Source organism: Galleria mellonella, unplaced genomic scaffold (genome assembly GCF_026898425.1).
Source record: "Galleria mellonella isolate WM207_F2 unplaced genomic scaffold, CSIRO_AGI_GalMel_v1 utg905, whole genome shotgun sequence".
NCBI classification, from domain to species: Eukaryota; Metazoa; Arthropoda; class Insecta; order Lepidoptera; family Pyralidae; genus Galleria; species Galleria mellonella.
The window spans coordinates 631,748-654,719 of record NW_026442174.1 but is presented as its reverse complement, the minus strand read 5'-3'; the positions used below and the strand labels follow the sequence as shown (position 1 = coordinate 654,719).

The following is a 22,972-nucleotide window of genomic DNA, read 5'->3' as shown; positions in this document are numbered from 1 at the left end:
GATTTCTCTTTAAGGAAAGAAGATTGAAAATGAGATTTATTGGAAGGAGATGATGATGTTAATACATCTGAATATAGTTTAGAAGTTGGAGGATGAAATTTTGATGCTTCAGCATAAGAAACACAACTATGGGCCATTGTTTCTTTAATGGCTTTCTGACATGCATATTCAGGACATTTTTTACTAATTGCTGAATGAGAACCATTACACAAGATACAAGAAACATTTTCCTCATCTACTTCACATTTATCACCTGTATGATTTTGCCTGCATTTATAACACCGAGGATTTGAACGACACTGCATCTTGACATGTCCGAACCTACAGCAGTTATAGCATTGGATAGTAGGGTAAATGTACAAATCTACAGTTAATGATGTGTAAAACATAAATACTCTTTTTGGCAATATTTGTCCATCAAAAGTAATAACAATGGTTTCAGTATTAATAAAACTTGGTTGTCCTTCATTAATTGTCTTTTTCTTTATTCTTCTGGTTTTTAGAATTTTCCCACAACCTATCGGTACTGATATATTTTGGATTACTTCCTCTTCTGTCCAATCTTTAGGAATACCCCTCACAATTCCCATACGGGTTACATGGAAAGAAGGTATAAATGCCTTAAAATTATGTGTCACTAAGTTACTATTATTTAAAAATGCATTTGCATTTTCAAAATTTGAGAAAGAAAGCGATAAACAGTTTCTTCCTATTCTTTTGAGGCTACCATTCACTATATTATTTATCTTATTAGTGTGTAAAAAGCGACCAAATGCAATAGGATGTAATGTAGTGTTATCATTAGGATGTGTTTCATTTTTTTGTACATGAACGACATAAGGTGCTATATCCTCGGCATTGTACAAAGTTCTGCTTAAAGTACTGGGTGGAGAAGCAGGTTTAACAGACTCGGTATTGTTTACAACTGGTATTGATACTTGAGTTTGATTCTCATCTTCAATACATTGACAATCACTATCTTTAATTTTAGATTCAAGACCCTTGGTGTGCCTCCTTCGTTTTTTATTGCAATGTTTGCAAATGCGACGTTCACCACGTACTCGCTTACGTTTAGAACTTGCAACGCTAGAACCATCTGTGTCCATACTAGATTCACCCAATATATCAAAACTATTATTGAATGGAATAGTTATATTTGCAGACACCTGGGGGTTGTCCCCCAGGGTCTATAGGTGGATCCATAATGTTAATATAGGTAATTTACTTACCAATATTTACAGCAACAAACACTATTACTACAAAATATACAATTAAATATACAATCTAATACACAATATATAAAAAAGACTAATCCTTATATAAATAAAAATAAAATTAATTTAAAGAAGATCAAAAAACACTCCCGCTTTTTTAAACGTTTCCCGCGCTTTTTCTTGTCACTTGTTTATACCGGCAACTGCCAATGTCAATATAATGTTACATTATTTTATTGTTTGTGTTTGTATGTTGAAATCCGTTTCACAGACTTCTTAAAAATAAAAATTGTTATCTTTTAATTATTTACAAATTTAAACATGAAGTGAGTTGAAATGCGTTTTCTTAGTTTACTTCGCTTATATCAAAATTTTGAATGTTTTTTTTTACTATTTTTTATATTTTTAGGTTAACCGTTGATGGTCTTTTGGTTTATTTTCCTTACGATTACATTTATCCTGAGCAGTATGCTTACATGTTGGAATTAAAACGTGCACTGGATGCAAAGGTAATTATGCATTAAGATTTACTTGGGTATATTTACATTTTATTTTTATAAGAGGTTATATTGACTAAAACAACTCACGCTTGACTGTTTTTATAAATATCTTATAAGTTTTTAATATGTATTTTTCTTTTTTAAAATTAAGAAATTAGGGCAAAAGAAAAGACAACGGCTTAATAACTAAATTCATTTTTATATGTTTATAAGGGATTGAAAATGATATAGACTACTTTTTATCCTGAACTGGTAAAAACCAGTGATAACATAAACTTTATGTTAAAATGTAGATATCATTACCCTATATATTATAAATATACAAAGGATATATATATTATCTTAATAACTTGCAAACAGTAATCATTGAATAAGAGCCTTTGAAAGGTCTTATTAATGGCATAGTCCTAAACAACATACAAGGCTACATTGTTCTATTTGGCATTGAATATATTGGTTTGTAGAAGAATTTATTTGTTTATGAATAAGATTATATTTATGTACTTGCGACCCCAGTTTGTGCTGGTAGATAGAAAATAATATATAACTTATGTTACTATTTACTTTATATTACTTGCTGATAATATAACTCACTATATAGGAAATAATTTTTAAAACTGGTTAAGTAGTTTTGAGTTTTGGTCATTACAAACAAACACACAAGAAATAAATTCTTTTTTTTCTTTATATTTGTACAGACATAGATATATTTTTTTATAAAGAAATTCAACCATTTAGAGTACTAGTTTGGGCTGATGAGATGTGAATGATTCAATAATGTAATTGATTTTATTATTTCAGGGCCATGGTTTACTGGAAATGCCTTCAGGTACAGGGAAAACTATATCACTGCTCTCGCTAATTGTAGCCTATATGATACAAAATCCTCATCATGTCAGGTAGGTTTTTTTTATCTATGATGTATATGCTTGATGAATGAAATAAATGATATATTAAATTAAACCACAGAGTTGTTACCTATTTAATTGTCTCTGCAATCAATCCCAATGATTAAATGTGGTTATTGCTGTTTTATGTGTAAGATGCCTTTTGAAATAGTAGTTGGCTTTGTACAGTTAATGCGGTTTATTCATGAATTAATTCAATATGCTTGATATATTAGTTTTATAAATAATAATTTTAAATCTTAATTTTTTTTTTTATTTCAGAAAACTAGTGTACTGTTCTCGTACACTTCCAGAAATAGAAAAAGTATTGGAAGAATTGAAGAATTTGATGAAATATTATGAAAAGAGCCAGGGTGAGATTCCTAGTCTTACAGGTGTAGTGCTCAGTTCTAGAAAGAACTTATGCATTCATCCTGAGGTAAGATTTCTAATAAGATAATTCTAAATATTTTATCTTGTTAATAATCTAGCTGTATTGTGTACCAGAGGAAGATTTTGTAGAAATGTCATCTATTTGGGTACCTCTGTTCCATTTATGTTCCTGCTGTGAAGTAGTTGTGTTTGCACATGTGTTTCAGCTTGTAGTGTACAATATGGCAATAAAATTACAAGGGATAGAGGCATAACACCTTAGTTGTCAGAAATGACAATAAATGATGAGTATAATAGTTCTCTATGAACATAACAGATTATGTTATCTCCATGGAACAGTTTGTAGTTCATGTCTATATGCAACAGTTACCATTTTCCATCAGGTGGGCCATCAGCTTGTTTGCCGTTCTAAGTTGTATAAAAAAAATTCATAGTTTTAACTGCAAGTAAATATTCTATGAGTTCATATACGTGTCATTAATACACAAAAGCATAATCATCATCATCATATCAGCTGTTAAGTGTCCACTGCGGAACCTAGGCCTCTCCCATATGGAAGTTTTGCCAGTAGTTGCCACTCTTGGTAGGTTGACAACTGTAGGCTTTTGTTGATGATTTAAAAGGGACACTGCTCATTCCTCATCCATTAAATTTTAGTCGATTCTGACGACACCCAAGGGGAAAGAAGGACAAAAGCATGCATTTGTAAAATTCTTCTTTTACTTGAAACCAGAAACCAGTTAAATCTTTTTCATTGCAAATTGATAAAAATTGTTTTAAATTAAATTTATTGTAAATATTATTTCTATATCTAATGTCCTCATAGGTATCAAGAGAAAGGGAGGGCAAGCTAGTAGATGGCAAATGCCATTCACTGACAGCGAGCTACATACGAGACAGGAATGCGCGGGACTCCAGCGTGCCTGTTTGTAAGTTGGTACCTATCATAATCCATAGTAATTAAAGTCTGTTAAATTTATCCCACGCGCAAATCCTACCAAATTGGGGGAAAGAGATTGTTAGCAATACTGGTAGATCAACCGCCCCGCGGTCGTGCTGCTGTCGGTCGGTGGTGCTGAATTCCAGGTGTATTCATCACGATGGGCTAACTGACCTGCCTTTTCATTCTCACCTATCATCCCTCACTGATGCCCCGCCAGTGTATACCGTTAGCGCAGGCGGGGTTACCAGCCATTATCATCCATAAAAAAACCCTACCAAGTTCGGTGAGCGTGCTTTATTTACATTAATGGCAAAGTGCATCCTGTTTTATGTGTATTCCCTGCCAGGTACCTATTCCTTTTCTTTTTTTTTTTTATTTTGAATGTAATACGACTTCAATTACAATTATTATATTTTTGTAAAAATGCTCAACTAGTTTTGGAACTATCCAGAACTCTTAATCATGACTAAACATGATATGATTAATTGCACGTAATATATATTTTCGTATTGTAAGATAATGGAATTTAGTAATTTTTTATTAAATTAATTATTTTATTTTATTTTAATATATTCGTTTTGTTTGGTTATAATAAATATAAATAAATAAATAAATTGTTTAATCAAGGCAACCAGGGCCCACAAAATTTTAACAATATTAGTTTGTACCAAATATAAATTATTAAATCAAATTTTGACACTTATAACAAATAATATTATCTTAACCTACATTTTTTTTGTTATATCTTATTAAAATAATTATGATTAAAGGTCAATTTTATGAGGGATTCAACCGTGAGGGCAAAGAGTCGATGTTACCTTACGGCGTGTACACCATAGACGACCTCAAGCAGTACGGTGCTGATAGAAACTGGTGCCCATACTTCTTAGCACGGTTTGCTGTATGTATAACTGCTTATCTATTTAGTCAATTAAAATTAATGTATAGAGATTACATACCATTACATACATCTAATACCATAGGGTTTACAAATTATCCTATGTTTTTAATTACTACTATGATGATGGGATATGATGGATAGAAGCAATCATAGTAATAAAGAGATCGCATCTCTTTATTACTATGATTGCTTCTATCTTCGCATAATTTGTATAGATTGTCTAAGTCAACATGGCATCCTCCTCCCCATTCTCCTTCCAATTTTTTTGTTGAATGTGAGTGACCACAGTGAGTGCACACATGGGTGCTCTGTTTGTATTTGTTAAGAAACACCTTCAGTAGCTGTCCAACCAGAGAGTATTATATTCCTTGGTCGAAACCTTGTCAATATTTTTATTCACACATTTTTAATTAATTGAGTTTTAGAGTTATCATGCCATGTTATCATAGACAATCTATACATACCTTACATCTCAGTGTCCATCACCTGTCTAGTACACCTCATGCAATATATAGTTAGTTTGTCACTAGATGGCGCTCTGTAATGCTTTATTAATTATTTATTACCAGATAATCCACGCAGATATAATAGTATACTCGTACCACTACCTACTGGATCCGAAGATTGCCGAAGTAGTGTCTAAAGAACTAAACCGGGAGGCGGTGGTGGTATTTGATGAAGCCCACAACATAGACAATGTGTGCATAGACTCGCTCAGTGTCAAAATCACACGACGGACCATCGACAAAAGTACGAGTGCTCTGCAACAGCTGGAGAAAACTGTCGCGCAGTAAGTTGATTTAGAATTAAAAAAATAAAATTAAAAAACTTAATGGCTGTTAGTTATGTGTTTTAATTATATATATTTAATTATTTACCATTTAATAAAGGCTATGTTTTGCTATAAAACTAAATAATTTAAAATTGTGTTACACAAAAAAAAATACTAACTTTAATCGTGGCAAAACTATTTATTTTGATTTAAAAATCAAACTGCTTAACTGACTTTGATGAAATTTTTTTGGGATCGATCTGAAAGTATATCTTTACAAATAAAAAAGTATTTTCCAAAAAGTTGTTTTTGAATGATAGAGTTATAAGGTAACAACGATAAAAAAATATGAGCAATTTTAGGTAAATGTGAATAGTCTGTTCGTGGACCCACAAGCTCCATCTTAGACCATATCTTTGCTTTCCATCAGGTGAGATTGTGCTCAACTGTGTGACCATAGACAATAGTAAAAAAAAAAACAATAAAATTGTGAACCTCTTCTTTTCTTGAAGTCAGTTGACAATAAATTTTATTTTTTTCTCTCAATGTGTTATTGTAATGTTCTGTAATCATTTGGAGGGAACAATAAAGAGTATATATCAACATGTATACATATTTAGCATAACATTTGACTGGTAGAGAATGTCAAGGTGGGCTTGACCTTGTGTACATATTTTAATATGTGCAAAAGAATAAATAAATAATAAATTTACAGATGTTCGTACATTCTGTTGTCAGAGAAGTTAAGAGTGAAGATGATGAGATCGTCCGTAACTTTTTTATAAATTCGGAAGTTGTCAAAATGGATGAATAGATGTTTGTTATTCTTTCATGCAAAAACTACTGAACGAATTTAAATGAAATTTGGTTCACGGATAGGCTATATCCTAATTTTGTAGATAAGATACTTTATATCAGCATTTCTTAACCTCAGGTTGGTTAAATTCAGGTCACAGACGGTATTGGGGTGGGTTGTAGGAGTTCTCCAAATGTCATTATAAGAAATAAATAAAAAAATTGAAGATATTTAGAAAAAAATATTAATAATTTGGAAATTAGTGATTTAAAAAAAAAGGGGTTGATTAGTAGATTGATGCTATATTGCATTAAGTCCGCCTTTTGTACCAAATTTTTTTTAGTAATGTGGTCAATAATGAATAAATAAATAAATGAAAAAAAATTGGCATTTATGTAGTATTTTATTAATTTGGCAAAACAAGGACTTTTAGTTAATTCTATTATTCTATTACCAGTGGAAGATAAATAAAACATTATGGTCGCGGGCTTCAAATGTTTTTATACATTGAGTCGCCACTCAAAAAGGTTAAGAAACGCTGCTTTATGTGGTAATTCACGAAGGTAAAGCCGCGATACACAGCTAGTGTTTAATACATGGGCGCGTGTACTGTGGTGTACTGTGGTGTACTGTGGTGTGTGCGCAGGATCCGCGAGGAGGACGCGGCGCGGCTGACGCTGGAGTACGAGCAGCTGGTGGAGGGGCTGCGGGACGCGGCGCTGGCGCGGGACGCGGACGCCTTCCTCGCCAACCCCGTGCTGCCCGACGAGGTCCTGCACGGTGAGCCGCCGCGTCGCCACCCTCGCTTACACCACAATGTCACATACAAATATTTAAACTGCACTGCACGGGGGAAAGAACACACTTCCTCATGAAATTAGAAATAGCCCAAGCATTGGGATTTACCAGAAGGAGACTTTGTACAGAAGTCGATTGCTTGGGTACCTCTGTTCCATTCGTGTTTCAACCGTGAAGCAGTTGTGTTTGCATGGCTGTGTTTCGGTTTGAAGGGTAGGGTATGGCGTGAATTTACTGGGTACAGAGGAATAACACCTAAGTCCTCAGGAATGGCAACGCATGGGGGTATCATGGGCGAAACAATGTTATGTCTGTATGTATGTATGTTAAAACTCCGTTATGTCCATGGTATTGCTCATGTCTATAGGCGACGGTTACCACTTTCCATCAGGTGGGCCGTCAGCTTGTTTGCCATTCTAAATTGTATAAAAAAAAATTAAATCGCGTCTGAAGAATTATTATTACCTTTTACAATGCTGATGTACATACTTATTATATCTATGTGTTATATATAATATATAAAAGGCGCAAAAGAGAAAGGAATACAAAGCAAATAGAATCCAAATAAAATAAACATATACAAATTGTAAATATATATATATATATATATATAGTAGATGAAAATTATCAATAATATTTTTAATTTCTCTGCTAGGGAGTCCAAAAGAGTCATTTTAAATATAAGAAAGAGCCTACTAATCCAAGTGGGAGTATCATGTGAACAAGCTTCATTTAACTTGCAGAGGTGGTACCGGGCAATATAAGGAACGCAGAGCACTTCTTGTCTTTCCTGAGGCGGTTCATAGAGTACCTGAAGACTAGGCTGAGGATACAGCACGTAGTGCAGGAGTCTCCGGCTGGTATGTACCTTATATACTACACTAGGATTGAATGAATAAATCAGCCATTAGATGTCCACTGCTGATGTCTGTTTAAACTGCCCAAACAAGTTATACAATCACACTAACGCCTGTTTCTCGAGGTATAATACCCTATGTAATGACCAATTATTGCCGCTGAACATAAGTCTTCCCTATAATAGGAGTTTTGCCAGTAGTTGCCACACTTAGCTTGGACACTTCGATTAACTGTGGTAAAATAATATAATGTTTTAAAAATATAATATTCTCGGAATAATAATTTTAATATTTATTTATTGGAACCATAAAAACTTTGTTACAAATTACAAAAGTAAGGTTGTGTACGATTAACTGCCACATTAGTTAAAATAACTGTGTCGTGGTTGTAACATATACGTATGATATAATAATATCATCATATCAGCCGTTAGCTGTCCTTTGCTGAACATAGACTTCCCCCTATTTGAGAGGGGGGGGTACAAATAGTTATTACGCTTGGTAGGTAGCTGCTCATTCCTCGACCATATTATATACATATTATATAACGATACGTTTGTCGACTATTATAACGTTCGTTCGTTATAAGAAACATTCAAAAGTGTTCAATTGTTTTTGAAAATTGACAGATAATTGCGACGTTGCCACACTGTCAGTAAGCTTTAGACTTAGTACAAAAGTCAATTGCTTGGGTACCTCTGTCCCATTCGTGTTTCAACCGTGAAGCAGTTGTGTTTGCATGGCTGTATTTCGGTTTGAAGGGTGGGATATGGCGTGAATTTACTGGGTACAGAGGAATAACACCTGAGTCCTCAGGAATGGCAACGCATGAGGGGTATCAAGGGCGAAACAGTATACTCTGTTATGTCCATGGTACTGCTCATGTCTATACTCGACGGTTACCACTTTCCATCAGGTGGGCCGTCAGCTTGTTTGCCATTCTAAGTTGTATAAAAAAAAAAAGCTAAAACTTTGAACGTTCCTAATAGGTTTCCTAAAAGACGTAGCGTCCCGCGTGTGCATCGAACGCAAACCGCTGCGATTCTGCGCGTCGCGGCTCACGTCCCTCATGCGGACGCTGGAGATCCCGGACCCGTCCAACTTCTCCTCGCTCACGCTGGTGGCGCACCTCGCCACCCTCGTCTCCACCTACACCAAGGGCTTCACCATCATCATAGAGCCGTTCGATGACAAAACGCCCACCGTCTCCAATCCGATACTACATTTCTCGTAAGTAAGGTTACTGAGAATACATAGATGAAAGAACTGATAGCTGATAGGCAAGGAATATCCTCGATTACAGTACACAGAAGTATAGGACGATCTACCATTAGATGCATTGGCTCAGGCCCAATGCTTATGGTAGTTTATAGGGGAAGACTATGTTTAGAGGAGGTGGACAGTCATCAGCTGAAATGGTGAAAGTTTTTAAACCATATTGTGCAAAATGTAGCAGCAGGATCATAATTATTTTCTTCTTTATTTATTTATTTACATTCTATTGCTCAAATTAATAAATACAGTAAATTTTAAAAAAAAGTGGACTTCTTTAGTGGACGATATAAGCTTACAAGTGCCATATCGACCAGCTCCGTACAGGGTTTGTGTCTTTCTTCTTTTCCGTTTCATTAATATAATGAAAATAGACATCGGCATATCTGTTTCCTGACATAATTAATGTCTAAACACAAAATCATTCATGCATTGCCAGTGATCACTTCCGATACTATTTCTCTATGGACCAAAAGTGGCGCGCAATGTACATAAAAAACTGGTCAAATATAAATTAGGTTTGTTGTTGCCTATAACCCTCTGCGTGTGGTGGAAAGGGATTGTTAGTAATGAAGACTAAAAATCCCATTGCTAGCAATATACCCAACCAGGTCGACTTCCTAGCGGTTCCCCCTGAAAACTATCATGGTTAATTCCTGATGAATTCATCATGATGGGCTAACTGGCCTGTTTTCATTCTCATCTATCACTGGTGCTCCGCCAGCGTATCCCGTTAGCGCAGGCGGGGTTACCATACCATTTTCACCCACCAAAAAAAAACCCTCTGCTCGTGGGTTCCGCGCATAAAATATACGTAATATACGTAATAAAATAAAATATACCTAATGAAATATATGTGTATATTTTATTTATATATATATATATATATATATATATATATATATATATATATATATATATATATATATATATATATATATATATATATGATTGTGTTCCATGAAAAAAACTGACTTCATTTATGGCAAAAACCAGTAATTTTGATTTAAAAACCAAACTACTGAATTGACTTTGATAAAATTTCCATGGGACCAATTTGTAAATACATTTTTTCAGTTAAAAAAGAATTTTCCAAATGGGTTAACCTATTTGGAAAATTCTTGCTTAAGTTATAATTGCTGGAGTTATAATGAACAGGAAAAACACAACAAATTGAGAACCTCCATTTTTTTAAGTCGGTTGAAAACAGTTAATTGAGAAACAAGTCTGTTTTTATTTTATAAAATATACAAAAGCCAGTGTCATAATTGAGTTTTCCGTGACAGGTGCATGGACTCGTCAATAGCAATGCGGCCGGTGTTCGCCAGGTTCCAAACGGTCATCATAACATCAGGTAATGTCTGTATTGATTCTAAATATATCGACATCATTATAGTCAAGCCATGGCCCTCCTTAGGCTATTCGATCTCGGTCTAGGGAATTATTATTTAGAATAGAATAGAAAATATTGCCAGAAAAACACAATTACAAAAGAAAAACACAATTACAATATATAAGTAGTGTTTCATATTAGGCAAAAGGAACTGGCTCAGCTGATGCTGTGTGTCCCAGTGCAATGTCAGTCTCTCTTTTAACAAATTTATAGTATCGCAAATTAGATGCCCACAGCCACCTTTTATCATCGCTCTACTCGCCATCGACATGGAGTTCATCCTCACACGCTTAAACCTTAATGGTCACGTACAGTGCGGTTTTATAGAAATTTTCTCCCTCGAACACTCAGGTTATGGAATGAGTTCCCTGCCGAGGTTTTTCTAAGAGACTACAGAATCGGGTTCTTCAAAAGGGGGGTAAAGAGGTTTATTCAGGGTCGGCATTGCACGCGTAATACCCCTAGTATTGCAGGCGTTCATAGGCCACTGTAACCGCTTACCATCAGGTGGGCCGTATGCTTGTTTGCCACCTCAAGGGTATAAAAAAAATAAGATTTTATTCTTCCACACAAATTTTAGTATGTCCATACATAATCTTGTATGTAAATATATATTCTTTTTTTACAACTACCACTATTGATTGGCAGGAACCCTGTCCCCACTGGACATGTACCCCAAAATCCTGGACTTCAACCCGGTGATCATGAGCTCGTTCACCATGACCCTCGCGCGGCCCTGCATACTACCCATGGTAATGTATTCTTTCCTTATCAACCATATTTATAGTATAAATGTGTATATTTTAAACAATATTGGGGTGTTAAGGTACCTGTTATTCATGTTTAAAACGTGTTTAGAAATTGTATTCTAGTCCTTTTAGTATTAGAATAAAATTTGGTGCTTGAGTAAACGATAAATATTATCCTAATTCACGCGGGCAGTACAAGATGTTTGCGGCTACGGAACACTTTGTTTTGTATTCATATCACAAAAAGATTTGGCTTATAGTTTTACAACGGGCCGCCTGCCTGACGTCAACCCTCTTTGGGATATTTAAAAATTAAACGCACATAATAATTTTTATACAGTAAATTTACATTTCTACGTGTGTGTCCCGGCATAGAATGGGCCATTCCTTCCTTTCCCGTGAGCGTCGTAAGAGTCGACTATAGGAACTTAACCATAGAGAAATGGACAGCAGCGTCCCTCTTAACATATCACTAAAAGCCTAATTGCTGTCGTCATACGTAGCAACTACTAGTAGAATTCCCATAATGGGGGGGGGGGGGGTTTATGTCCATCAGTTGACAGTTAATGGCTGATAAGATGATGATGAAATTTACGTCATTATCGTGTGTGTTATTTTAAGTTCGTTTCTAAGAAATGAATCCTTGTTGCTCGAAATATATTTAGTATTGTGCCCTATGAGGTTCTGAAAATTGGGCCCGGTGCTAAGAGTTTAAAATTCACTTAATGCACATTGTTTTCAGATAGTATCAAAAGGAAGCGACCAAGTGGCTATATCGTCGAAATACGAGACGAGAGAGGACGTGGCCGTCATAAGAAATTATGGACAGCTGCTCGTTGAGGCAAGTTGTGTGTTGATACAATATATGGACCTCGCCTTACTTCTGTAGCCTTTAAGTTATATTGTAGTAAATATTTTCCGCGTGGTCCCAGCATAGAATAGGCCACATTTTCCTTTCCCGTGGGTGTCGTAAGAGGCGACTAAAGGAGGGCGAGGGATGGGCAGCAGCGTCCCTCTTAAAATATCTCCAAAGCCTAATTGCGGTTGCCAACCCGCCTTACTTAGTAATTAAAATAAAAAAATAGATTTAATTTTAAATTAAATTAGATTTAATTTTAAATTAAATTAGATTTAATTTTAAATTATATAATTAAAAATCACCGTGTGACTCCAGCATAGAATAGACCACCCCTTCCTTTCCCATGGGTATCATAAGAAGCGACTCAGGGACGACAAGGGATGGGCAGCAGCGGCCCTCTTAAAATATATCCAAAACCTAACTGCAGTTACCAATTCGTCTGCCAAGCGCAACAACAACCGGTAGAACCCCCCACGAGGAAGGCTTATGTTCAACAGTGGACAGTTAAAGGCTGATATGATGATTGATGATGATATATAGACCATAACTGGACATAGACCTTCTGCCAATGCGATCTTAAACTTTTCGCATCTACTTCCGGCCATCTTTTTAATATCATAACATAGATAGCGTAGTGTTATACAATAAATAGTTTTGGTGTATTGGCACCCAAAGGAAAATAAAAATCTTTTATGAATGCGACAATAACGCCAAAATATATCCTTTTTTTTTGTATAAAACTTAGAATGAAAGAAACAAGCTGACGGCCCACCTGATGGAAAAGAGTAACCGTCGCCTATAGACACGTTAAGTTTAATATTAATGTTGTATCAGATATCGTCGTGCGTGCCCGATGGTGTGGTGTGCTTCTTCACGTCGTATCTCTACCTGGAGAGCGTCGTAGGCGCCTGGTACGACCAAGGTGAGGCAATAAAATTTTAAAACCTTATTTTTAAATAAGACGTCATTAAGACGGCAAGGTACTTTCTTAACCTATTAATATGGGGGAAAGGGATTGTTAGCAATGGAGTTTGACAGCCTCATTGCTAGCAATATACCCTATTAGGTCGACCTCCACGTGGTTCCCCCTGGAAACCATCGTGAACAATTTGTGTTGAATTCGTCACGATGCGCTAACTGACCTACTTCATCCTCACCTATCATCCTTCACTGGTGCTCCGCCAGTGTATACCGATAGCGCGGGTGGGGTTACTATTCCATTATCACCTATTAAAAAAAAACCTATTAATATGTAATTTAGTATTCCCAAATACAGAGTTATATATTAAAAATATTTTCGAATAAGTTTAAATGAACTGTATTGTAAAAAATACAGGTGTGGTGGCGAGTCTACAGCGGCACAAGCTGCTTTTCATTGAGACTCAAGACTCGGCGGAGACTAGCTTCGCGCTCATTAATTACATTAAGGTACATACGCAATTTGTAATTTTATTTTTAATGTTGGACAAGCTTTTTCCCAATTTACATTCATACAAATGTTTAGTGCAGTGTTAATCCATCAATTCACTATAGGATTTTACGCATTTTTTTTTTACTTTTTTGCCTGAATGTGACAGAAAGTGACCTCTGACTACCCCTCATCTAATGGTATCTGTTATTTATTTATTTATTTAGAATATAATATCAAATGGAGGCAAATGTAATGGACACACATAATGCGTTTTATTTATATTTCTTTTATTATTATTTTTAATTATTTTTAATAAGGAATTTCGCGACTGACTCTTGGCCACAACAGAATATCAGTGTTTTGCTCTTTTGAGGGCAAAGCAATAAACTGAGTTGTGACCATTTTGTATTACTATGGCACACGCATGAAGGAAAAAAATGAAATTGTTGTATTATATATTTTGCTTTTTTTTTTTTGTTGATTTTATTATTTTCATTCTTTTATCTCTTTTACTGTGTATTATGTGTATGTTTTTTTTTTATTGTAATTTGTGTGCTGTAAGTAATGCAAATAAATTATCTATCTATATATCTATATACTAGACAACTTTTTAATGACGACCTCCTTTACTATGAAAAAATTTTTTTTTTCACCCATTCCGATATCAAGCCGTCACTATTACGATTGTCGTCCACGCTGCATTCGATATCGCTCTCCTAGGTTCACCAGGTCCAATATGTATGTTTGGGTTAAAAAAAGACAGTGCCACCCTGTAAAGTCGGTACTGATTATAACCTAGAACTTGATATCTGGGCTGGCTCCTTCCAGGGGGAGCCAAATAAAAAAATAATGTCGGTGTTGTCGTAGAAAATTACAAGCATACAATTGGATACTGCATACATTTTGCTCTCGTTTTATTATAATGAAAGAGATAATATTTTTTATGCAACTTAGAATGGCAAACAAGCTGACCGTAACCGTCGCCTATAGACATGAGTAGTATCATGGACATAACAGAGTATACTGTTTCGCCCATGATACCCCACATGCGTTGCCATTTCTGAGGACTCAGGTGTTATTCCTCTGTACCCTGTAATATCATTATATACCTAATTAGGGCTGCCATCACTTAAATTATCGACATCGGATAAACATGGCAAAAATTTCGGAAATTTGGGCGAAATATGGTTTTTGTTTCCCGGACACTTCTGAAAATTTGTTGTATAAAAACAGGATTATTGTGGATGAATTTGTAACTAAGATTTATTGCAATTGATCGCCTACCTATATAAAAAAATTGGATTTCCCCTGATAAGCCCCTGCCCACTGACACCCCCTGAATGTCCTTCAAACTAGGACGAATCCGGGGAATTCCGGACAGATGGCAGCCCTATATATAGTATTGTAGTGGCGTGGTGAGTGTAGTGCAGTGCAGTGGTCGCGCTGGGTTGCAGGCGTGCGAGAGCGGTCGCGGCGCGGTGCTGCTGTCGGTGGCGCGCGGCAAGGTGTCGGAGGGCGTGGACTTCGAGCAGCACCTCGGCCGCGCCGTGCTCATGTTCGGCATCCCCTACGTCTTCACGCAGAGCCGCATCCTCAAGGCGCGCCTGCACTACCTGCGCGACCAGTTCCAGGTTCCGTTCTCACACCTAGCCGATACATACGGGATTACTACCACTGACAATTGATATGTGGCTCAACCAAGTTGACTCGGGGGGGAAGGGATTGTTAGTAATGGAGACTCAGAATCCCATTGCTAGCAATATACCCAACCAGGTCGACCTGCTCGTGGTTCTCCCTGGAAATTATCATGGTTAATTCCTGATGAATTCATCATGATGGGCTAACTGGCCTGTTTTCACTCTCATCTATCACCCTTCACTGGTGCTCCACCAGCGTATCCCGTTAGCGCAGGCGGGGTTACCATACCACTTTCACTCATCAAAAAAAAACCAAGTTGACTCATTTAACAATTCTCACCGAGTCCAATGGTTCATCAAGAATTAACGACGCTGGTTTCCAAAAGGGATATTAATAGCAATGGCGTCACTAGCTCCCTCCCCCGCTACTTAAAATACCGACCTATCTACCATATCGATGCTTTTTCCTAATGCGCGACTAACCAAGTAAACTAACTTCATCTTCATCTGGTTAATCGATTAGAATTATTTTGTTAAGATGTAAAAGTTTCAACGACCTTCCATTTCAGTCATCAACCTCCGACCGTTATTTAGACCACGCACATGTTGCTACACATGTTCCACCTTTAAACGAAACATCATCATCTTCGACTACCACAAAGTAACGTCTAATTCAGTAAAATATCATCTTTATCGGTTAATGCTCACTGGTACCCCAGCATCCTGGAAGAGGCCAGCGTATAAGTACCGTTGGCGCAGGCGTGATTACGCATCTCACGACCGAACAAGAATTTTTTTTTGATGGATGAAAATGGTATGGTAGCCCCGCCTGCGCTAACGGGATACGCAGACGGAGCACCAGTGAAGGGTGATAGATGAGAATGAAAACAGGCCAGTTAGCCCATCATGATAAATTCATCAGGAATTAACTATGATGGATTCCAGGCGGAACCGCGAGCAGGTCGACCTGGTTGGGTATATTGCTAGTAATGGGATTCTCAGTCTCCATTACTAACAATCCCTTTTCCCCCCGAACAAGAATTATACAATAACATCCATGTTACAGATCCGCGAAAACGACTTCTTGACGTTCGACGCTATGCGCCACGCGGCCCAGTGTGTCGGCAGAGCTTTGCGGTAAGTAACCAAACTAGAGACGAGCCTGACCACCTAATATAAGCGCCTCGGGGGGAAAGGGATTGTTAGTAATGGAGTTTGACAGCCCCATTGCTAGCAATATGCCTTATTAGGTCGACCTCCACGTGGTTCCCCCTGGAAACCATCGTGAACAATTCTTGTTGAATTCGTCACGATGGGCTAACTGACCTACTTCATCCTCACCTATCATCCTTCACTGGTGCCTCGCCGGTGTATACCGACAGCGCGGGTGGGGTTACCATTCCATTATCATCCAATAAAAAAAAATATAAGTACCTCTTCTTAGGAGAGGACGAGACAGCAGATCGGTACTTTTGCTCGTGATGTTTAGCCATTTTTTAACTGACTTCAAAAAGAAGGGTTTCATGTTTGTTACCTTATTTAAAAATCGGTTTCTTTTTTTATCTCAAAGGATATATTTGCAAACTGATACCATAGAAATTTTATCAAAATCTGTTTAGTAGTTTACTTTTTTAAATAAAAATAACTAGTATTTAATGTTGTGTAATTGTAATCTGTTTTTTTTTTTTGCGGAATAAAGTCCATTTTGTTTCCTCAACATTTAATTGTTGCATGCCAGATTCTGGTGAAGAGTACACAATATTAAATATGTACATTTTACTACCCTTCAAGCAAAATGTATGTATTTTGTAGTTTTGATCCTTTATTATATACCAAATAAGCGTATTAACGTAATAAAAAAAATTGACAATTCGTCTCTAGAAATCCGCGATATTTAAAAATGCTTGCTATTTGACAGCGGTAAGACCGACTACGGCATAATGATATTCGCGGACAAGCGGTTCAGCCGCGCGGACAAGCGCACCAAGCTGCCGCGCTGGATACAGGAGCACCTCAAGGACTCGCTGTGCAACCTCAGCACCGAGGAGGCTGTACAGGTAATGTGCCATATACTTATTTATCCTAAAAGTTGCCACTTTATAAAAGTCACAATACGATTCAATTCGTATAATCCGTCGTTGAAGTTAATAGTAATCTCTTAACATTCTCACTTTAGTTTATCTATCAAAGACATGCCATTTCATGGTTTCTTTCTCCAAAAGTTTTTTATAAATAGGGGAGGGGTGTAATGTTTTTTTTTTATACAACTTAGAATGGCAAACAAGCTGACGGCCCACCTGATGGAAAGTGGTAATCGTCGCCTATAGACCTCATTACTAACAATCCCTTTCCCCCCAATGGTCCCTACCATATCTATTGGACGATGTGGATTTCATAATAAATAACTAGTATTTATTCTTAGGTTATATAGATAGAGCATGGAACCTCAAAAAAAGGGGTCAACTTTTTGTCAGCTAATTGTCAAATTAGCTGACGCATTTTTTTACTCAGTATTCTATATATTTACGCATTAAAATGTATCTTGACGTATTATTTAATAAATAAAATTACGATTTACGCATTAAAAAGATACAGAATTTATAAAACAAAATAAATATTAAAGTTCTAAAGAAGTCACTCAACTATTTGTCACGCAAAATTGTATGAAAAAGTTGACCCGTTTTTCTCGAAGCATTTCTATGGAGACACTATCTATATAATCCAAGTATTTATTATACTTTCATACTGTTCAGATATGCAAACGGTGGCTGCGTCAGATGGCGCAACCGTTCACGCGGGAGGACCAGCTGGGTGTTTCCCTGCTAACTCTCCAGCAACTGCAGTCCCAGGAGCAACAGGACAAAATCGAGAAGCAGGTCATACAGAAATGAGGAACGGAAATAAAATTTAGAGGATCTCTTATGGAGTTGAGACAGTGGAAGAATAGGCAGTCTGGCCTTTAAAAGGATCTGTATACGACATCGAACACTAATAACTACATTTACAGTCATAAACAATGGTGTCCCAAAGTTGACCAGGGTGTAACAAGGACACATTACGACAGTAATGCTAAAAAAATGCTGTAAGATTTAGTGAAGACGTTTTTGAACGCTGATTGTGAATTTTGTATTAGTATTAAAAATTATTTGCATGGTTTTAACATGGATTTTTTTTTATTACAATACAATGCAAATTGAATTTTTGAATGACTATCCCTTGTTAAAACAACGTTAAAACTCGATGCGATTGAATACAATTTGGCTGACCTTGATTGGTCGACCTCAGTTAGCTGACCTTGATTGGACGACCTTGCATATTGCATATGCTCGTGTTTAATAAATATTGTATTAAACAAGGAATGCTGTGCATTCGCTTGTAACTGAAGCGTACCTTTTTATAATGTCATTAGTTGCTTGTATTATTGGTAAACAATAGGTTAATAGAACGGTTTTATAAAATTGTTTATTAGCTAACTTATGGCTTTGCGGCGCGTTTATTAAAAAATAACCAAGAATGTGGTCTAGGTATATATGTACAATAATAAATTTAATTCATGTTTTAGCATGATTGAATTGCCAGTAATACAAGTACCAACAAGATTATATTGATCATTGTTGTTCTATTAAAAATTTTTCTATGACGAACTTGTGATTATTTATAAATCTGAAATCCAAGACATGTAAAATATATCCTATCCCTTCCTCTCCTATGGGCTTCATAAGAAGCGACTAAGGGGGGGGGGGGGTCTTAATGGTCAAGGGCATGGACAGCAGCAGCTCTCTTTTAATATCACCAAGGCCTAATTGCGGTTGCCAACCCGCTTGCTAGGCATGGCAACTGCTGACAAAACCTCCAATATGGGAAGTTCTATTTTCAGTAGTGAATAGTTAATAGCTGGTATGAATTGAAGATATATATATATATATATATACGAAGATATATGAAAGGTATGATAATGGTACCTTTCATATATATCATTATAATGGCTTGTTAAAAAGGGCAATATAAAAAACTACACAAAATTTTTTGTACATAGTTTATTAAAAATTGCATTAACGATGTCTCATTCAAACAGTTCGTGTCTTTAAAAACGTTTACATATACATGAGCTCATATTTAATTCTACGCAATTCGACTCGATCGACCTACTGCAGCAGTCACACAAAGGGTCAGTTTAAACTGCACACAATAAAAACAACAGAGATAATAAGACTGTCTGTTCTTTATGAACATTTATTTATTCAAACTAAAGATGCACACACCGTACAAAAGTTACATTATATATCCCATTATCTTACAAAATTTGTAAAATCATTTCGGAACGTTTGCTAAAGTAACTAGCTTGGTTAGCAATGAGTGAAAAATTTGGTTAGTGACACTTGTGCATCTTGAGTTCTTTTATCACTGCTTATGAGTAATACTTGAGTGGGTATAAGGGTCAGCGCACACTGATTGAATGTGGACGAAGGGCAGTTATAGGCCGATAAGTACACTGAGGATCAGACCTCTCGTCGAGCCGATACGACTACAAGAATAACTGTTTCTGTTATACCAATTCCGAAAAAATACTTATTAAATGATAACGAATTAGGCTCTTCGTCTCTCCATCTGTCAGTGTGAGCTGACTCTGCATATAATAATATAACTGCAAACATTTTAACCTTATCAAACCATTCCCTTCGACTACAAAAATCAACTAAAATAAGTTACGACACTAGTCACAAGAAAATTCATTAGATGACGTTCAGGAATAGTGTCTATTGGAACTGAATAAGTACGAGTACATTGAACGCCGTTTTCAATTTCAAATCAACTATTCAAACCAAATTTTTTATAATTTTAATTCCAATAAATTTTATGGCTTCAATGGAAATATCCGAAAACACCTCTACAATTGGTCCTATAAGGTACCCCTGGAAGCATTATTCTACATTACTTCTTCAACAAATTTATATTGAGTTTAAAACTCATGCAGTACTTTAAATAAAACACGACGATGCAGTCATCTGCTTGTAATGATTCATAAAATTGACAATAAAAATGATGTTATTAATCTGAAAATGCAAAATGTATAGGAGCTATAATAAACTAATTTATGGCCCAACATTACAAGGTACTTTGACATCGTAAATAGAATGTTTCTTTATTTATTAAACTGTGGACATAATATTAAAATAAAAGTAAACACTTCGTAACATGGAGGAATAAAATTTTGATTAAATAAATTTTAAATTAAACAACGAGATCACCTATGAAAAATTAGGACACTGCATTCGTTTATAACTTACAAAACAGTACACTGTCCACAAACCTGTATTCACTAGGCTTAATATTATAAAAACAATCTGTGACTACAATCTAACAAAAGAAATATCCAAAATATTAGGATTATCCAATTTTTGCAGACCATCAGACCACTGGTTCTCCGCCAGCGTATACCGCAAGCGGAGATGGAGGTTTCACACACTAAAAAAAAACCCTCATAGATCCACAAAATTTGGTTATTTTGTTAGATCTTATCGCAGAAAATGCTCTTAAATATTAGGTACATAGAAAAATGGCAACATTCTCAGTTTAAAAAAGTTGCCGCACTCCACTAATATCTTTATGTATTTACATAGAAACGTAACGAACACTGAGACGGATATACAATCAATTTTATCACTACCTTTTATAAACCAAACAATATTTTTAAAATATCTAAACCCAATAAATAATAATTCATTTGTTTCTTGCAGTATTAAATTATATAGATATATTTCTTTATATAAGCTTAAGCAATGAAAATGCATTTATTGCACTCGAAGTAAACAAATTTCACTAAAATGTATGTACAAATACACTGAGCAAACTACATTCACTAAAGATTATATCAATCATATAAATAAATTAACATTAACTTGGTTTTTTTAAATTTCAAACCACATTTTGTCATGTAGTATATATTAGAGGTATAAATGTGTCGTAAATCTTTTTGAAAAACATCAGTCGTATTTAAAATTATATTATTTATTTCGATTTATTGTTAGGTAATTTCTCCAATGCCATCGGTTTAGTAAAATTAAATTTCTCAATACCTCATCACCGTCATTTTAGGGCCTCTATTCAAGAAACATTGATTATCAATACTTCGAAGTGTGAAGACCGATTCCACTTCAGATTAGGGATGGATAATATACAGCAACATCTATATATTGTGGTTACTATATATATATATATATATATATATATATATATATATATATATATATATATATATATATATATATATATATATATATATATATACATATATATATATATATATATATATATATATATATATACATATATATATATATATATATATATATATATATATATATATATATAGACGCAATAAAGAATATGTTATATATTGGTTGTTCAATATATAATATTGAAATTAAGACCCGATTGATACGAATGGACATATCTGCTATAGGCGATATCGAAATGCCTCGATTGATCGCCTTTTTTCCGCAACCAATTTCTAGTGAAACCCAATATATAGATATTGGTTGACTGGTAGAGAACACCGTCCGGTGTTAAGTGCGCCAAATGTACATAGAATTTTACATACAGTTTTTTTTTATTTCGACAAGTTATCTAACTCCAACGTTTTATGTCAGAACAGAAATTTTCACCAAACATACATCGTGTAGATATTAAAATATGACTTCTGTTACTATATATTAATATATTTCATGACAATTCCCAAACAGGGTTGACGTCAGGCAGGCAGCCGGTCGTATAACTATAAGCCAAATCTTTTTGTAATATGGATCCACCCAAAGGTTGTCTGGAAGAGATTGCTTAGCGATAAGGCCGCCTTTTGTATCACTTCTAATTAATATTTACTGTATTTGTTATTTCTCTTTTTACTTGGTGCAATAAAGTGTAAAATAAATAAAAATAAATAAAATAAAAAACATATTACGCCGACCCCAAATAATAATTGGGATAAGGGTAACAAGATGACGATGATATATCATGACAATATTTCTCTCATACATAATATTTCTTATAACACGTATTATATTACATACGCTATACGATTCCAAATAGCGATTGAACATTTTAAAGGCAAGTTGTACGTTCAATTACAATAATTAACTGTCGGGTTACAATAATAATTAGTTCAACTCTTTTACTAACTAAAATCAAAATGTATTCCATTTTTATTTCACTTATGACGCACTTAATCGTATTGATACACGCATCGTTTACATTCAAGTTTAAATGAGGTTATTGTTTTAAATTTCTTTCTAAAAGCTCTGTCATTGGAGATTACAATTCCGGGATCCCGAATGACTAAAGCAATAGACGTTACATATGCAGCTATAATAATTATGTATAAATTTATTGTATAAATTAAAACATATAATTAAAAAAAAATTTTTGAATGACCACAGATGCAATAAATAAAATTATATAATCCACATTCCAACAAAACAATTTTTTTCTATATTATATATATTATTAGATTAAAATCTTGTATTACAATTGATTAACGATGACATAAATTTATTTTTTACATTTGTGGTCATTAAAAAAATGTTTTTTTTTATT

General features: G+C 35.1%; 1 protein-coding gene across 1 annotated transcript; it reads left to right on the top strand.

The window, feature by feature from the left end:
* Positions 1-1,413: 1,413 nt before the first annotated feature.
* Positions 1,414-19,022, top strand: LOC113510867 (general transcription and DNA repair factor IIH helicase subunit XPD). The gene is made up of 19 exons (XM_026894402.3): positions 1,414-1,540; positions 1,624-1,723; positions 2,516-2,613; positions 2,884-3,040; positions 3,821-3,923; positions 4,708-4,838; positions 5,408-5,628; positions 7,053-7,186; positions 7,948-8,064; positions 9,051-9,291; positions 10,620-10,687; positions 11,375-11,478; positions 12,218-12,316; positions 13,169-13,256; positions 13,671-13,762; positions 15,200-15,376; positions 16,449-16,519; positions 17,301-17,439; positions 18,136-19,022. Exons 1-19 carry the CDS (start codon positions 1,536-1,538, stop codon positions 18,271-18,273), a joined length of 2,283 nt encoding a protein of 760 aa, XP_026750203.1. The 5' UTR covers positions 1,414-1,535; the 3' UTR covers positions 18,274-19,022.
* Positions 19,023-22,972: the final 3,950 nt, after the last annotated feature.

Bases quoted from the DNA above. Each gene is read 5' to 3' on its own strand.
- LOC113510867 (XM_026894402.3), top strand. The intron at 4,839-5,407 runs GTATGTATAACT...ATTTATTACCAG, and splicing joins ACTTCTTAGCACGGTTTGCT to ATAATCCACGCAGATATAAT. The intron at 15,377-16,448 runs GTTCCGTTCTCA...TCCATGTTACAG, and splicing joins ACCTGCGCGACCAGTTCCAG to ATCCGCGAAAACGACTTCTT.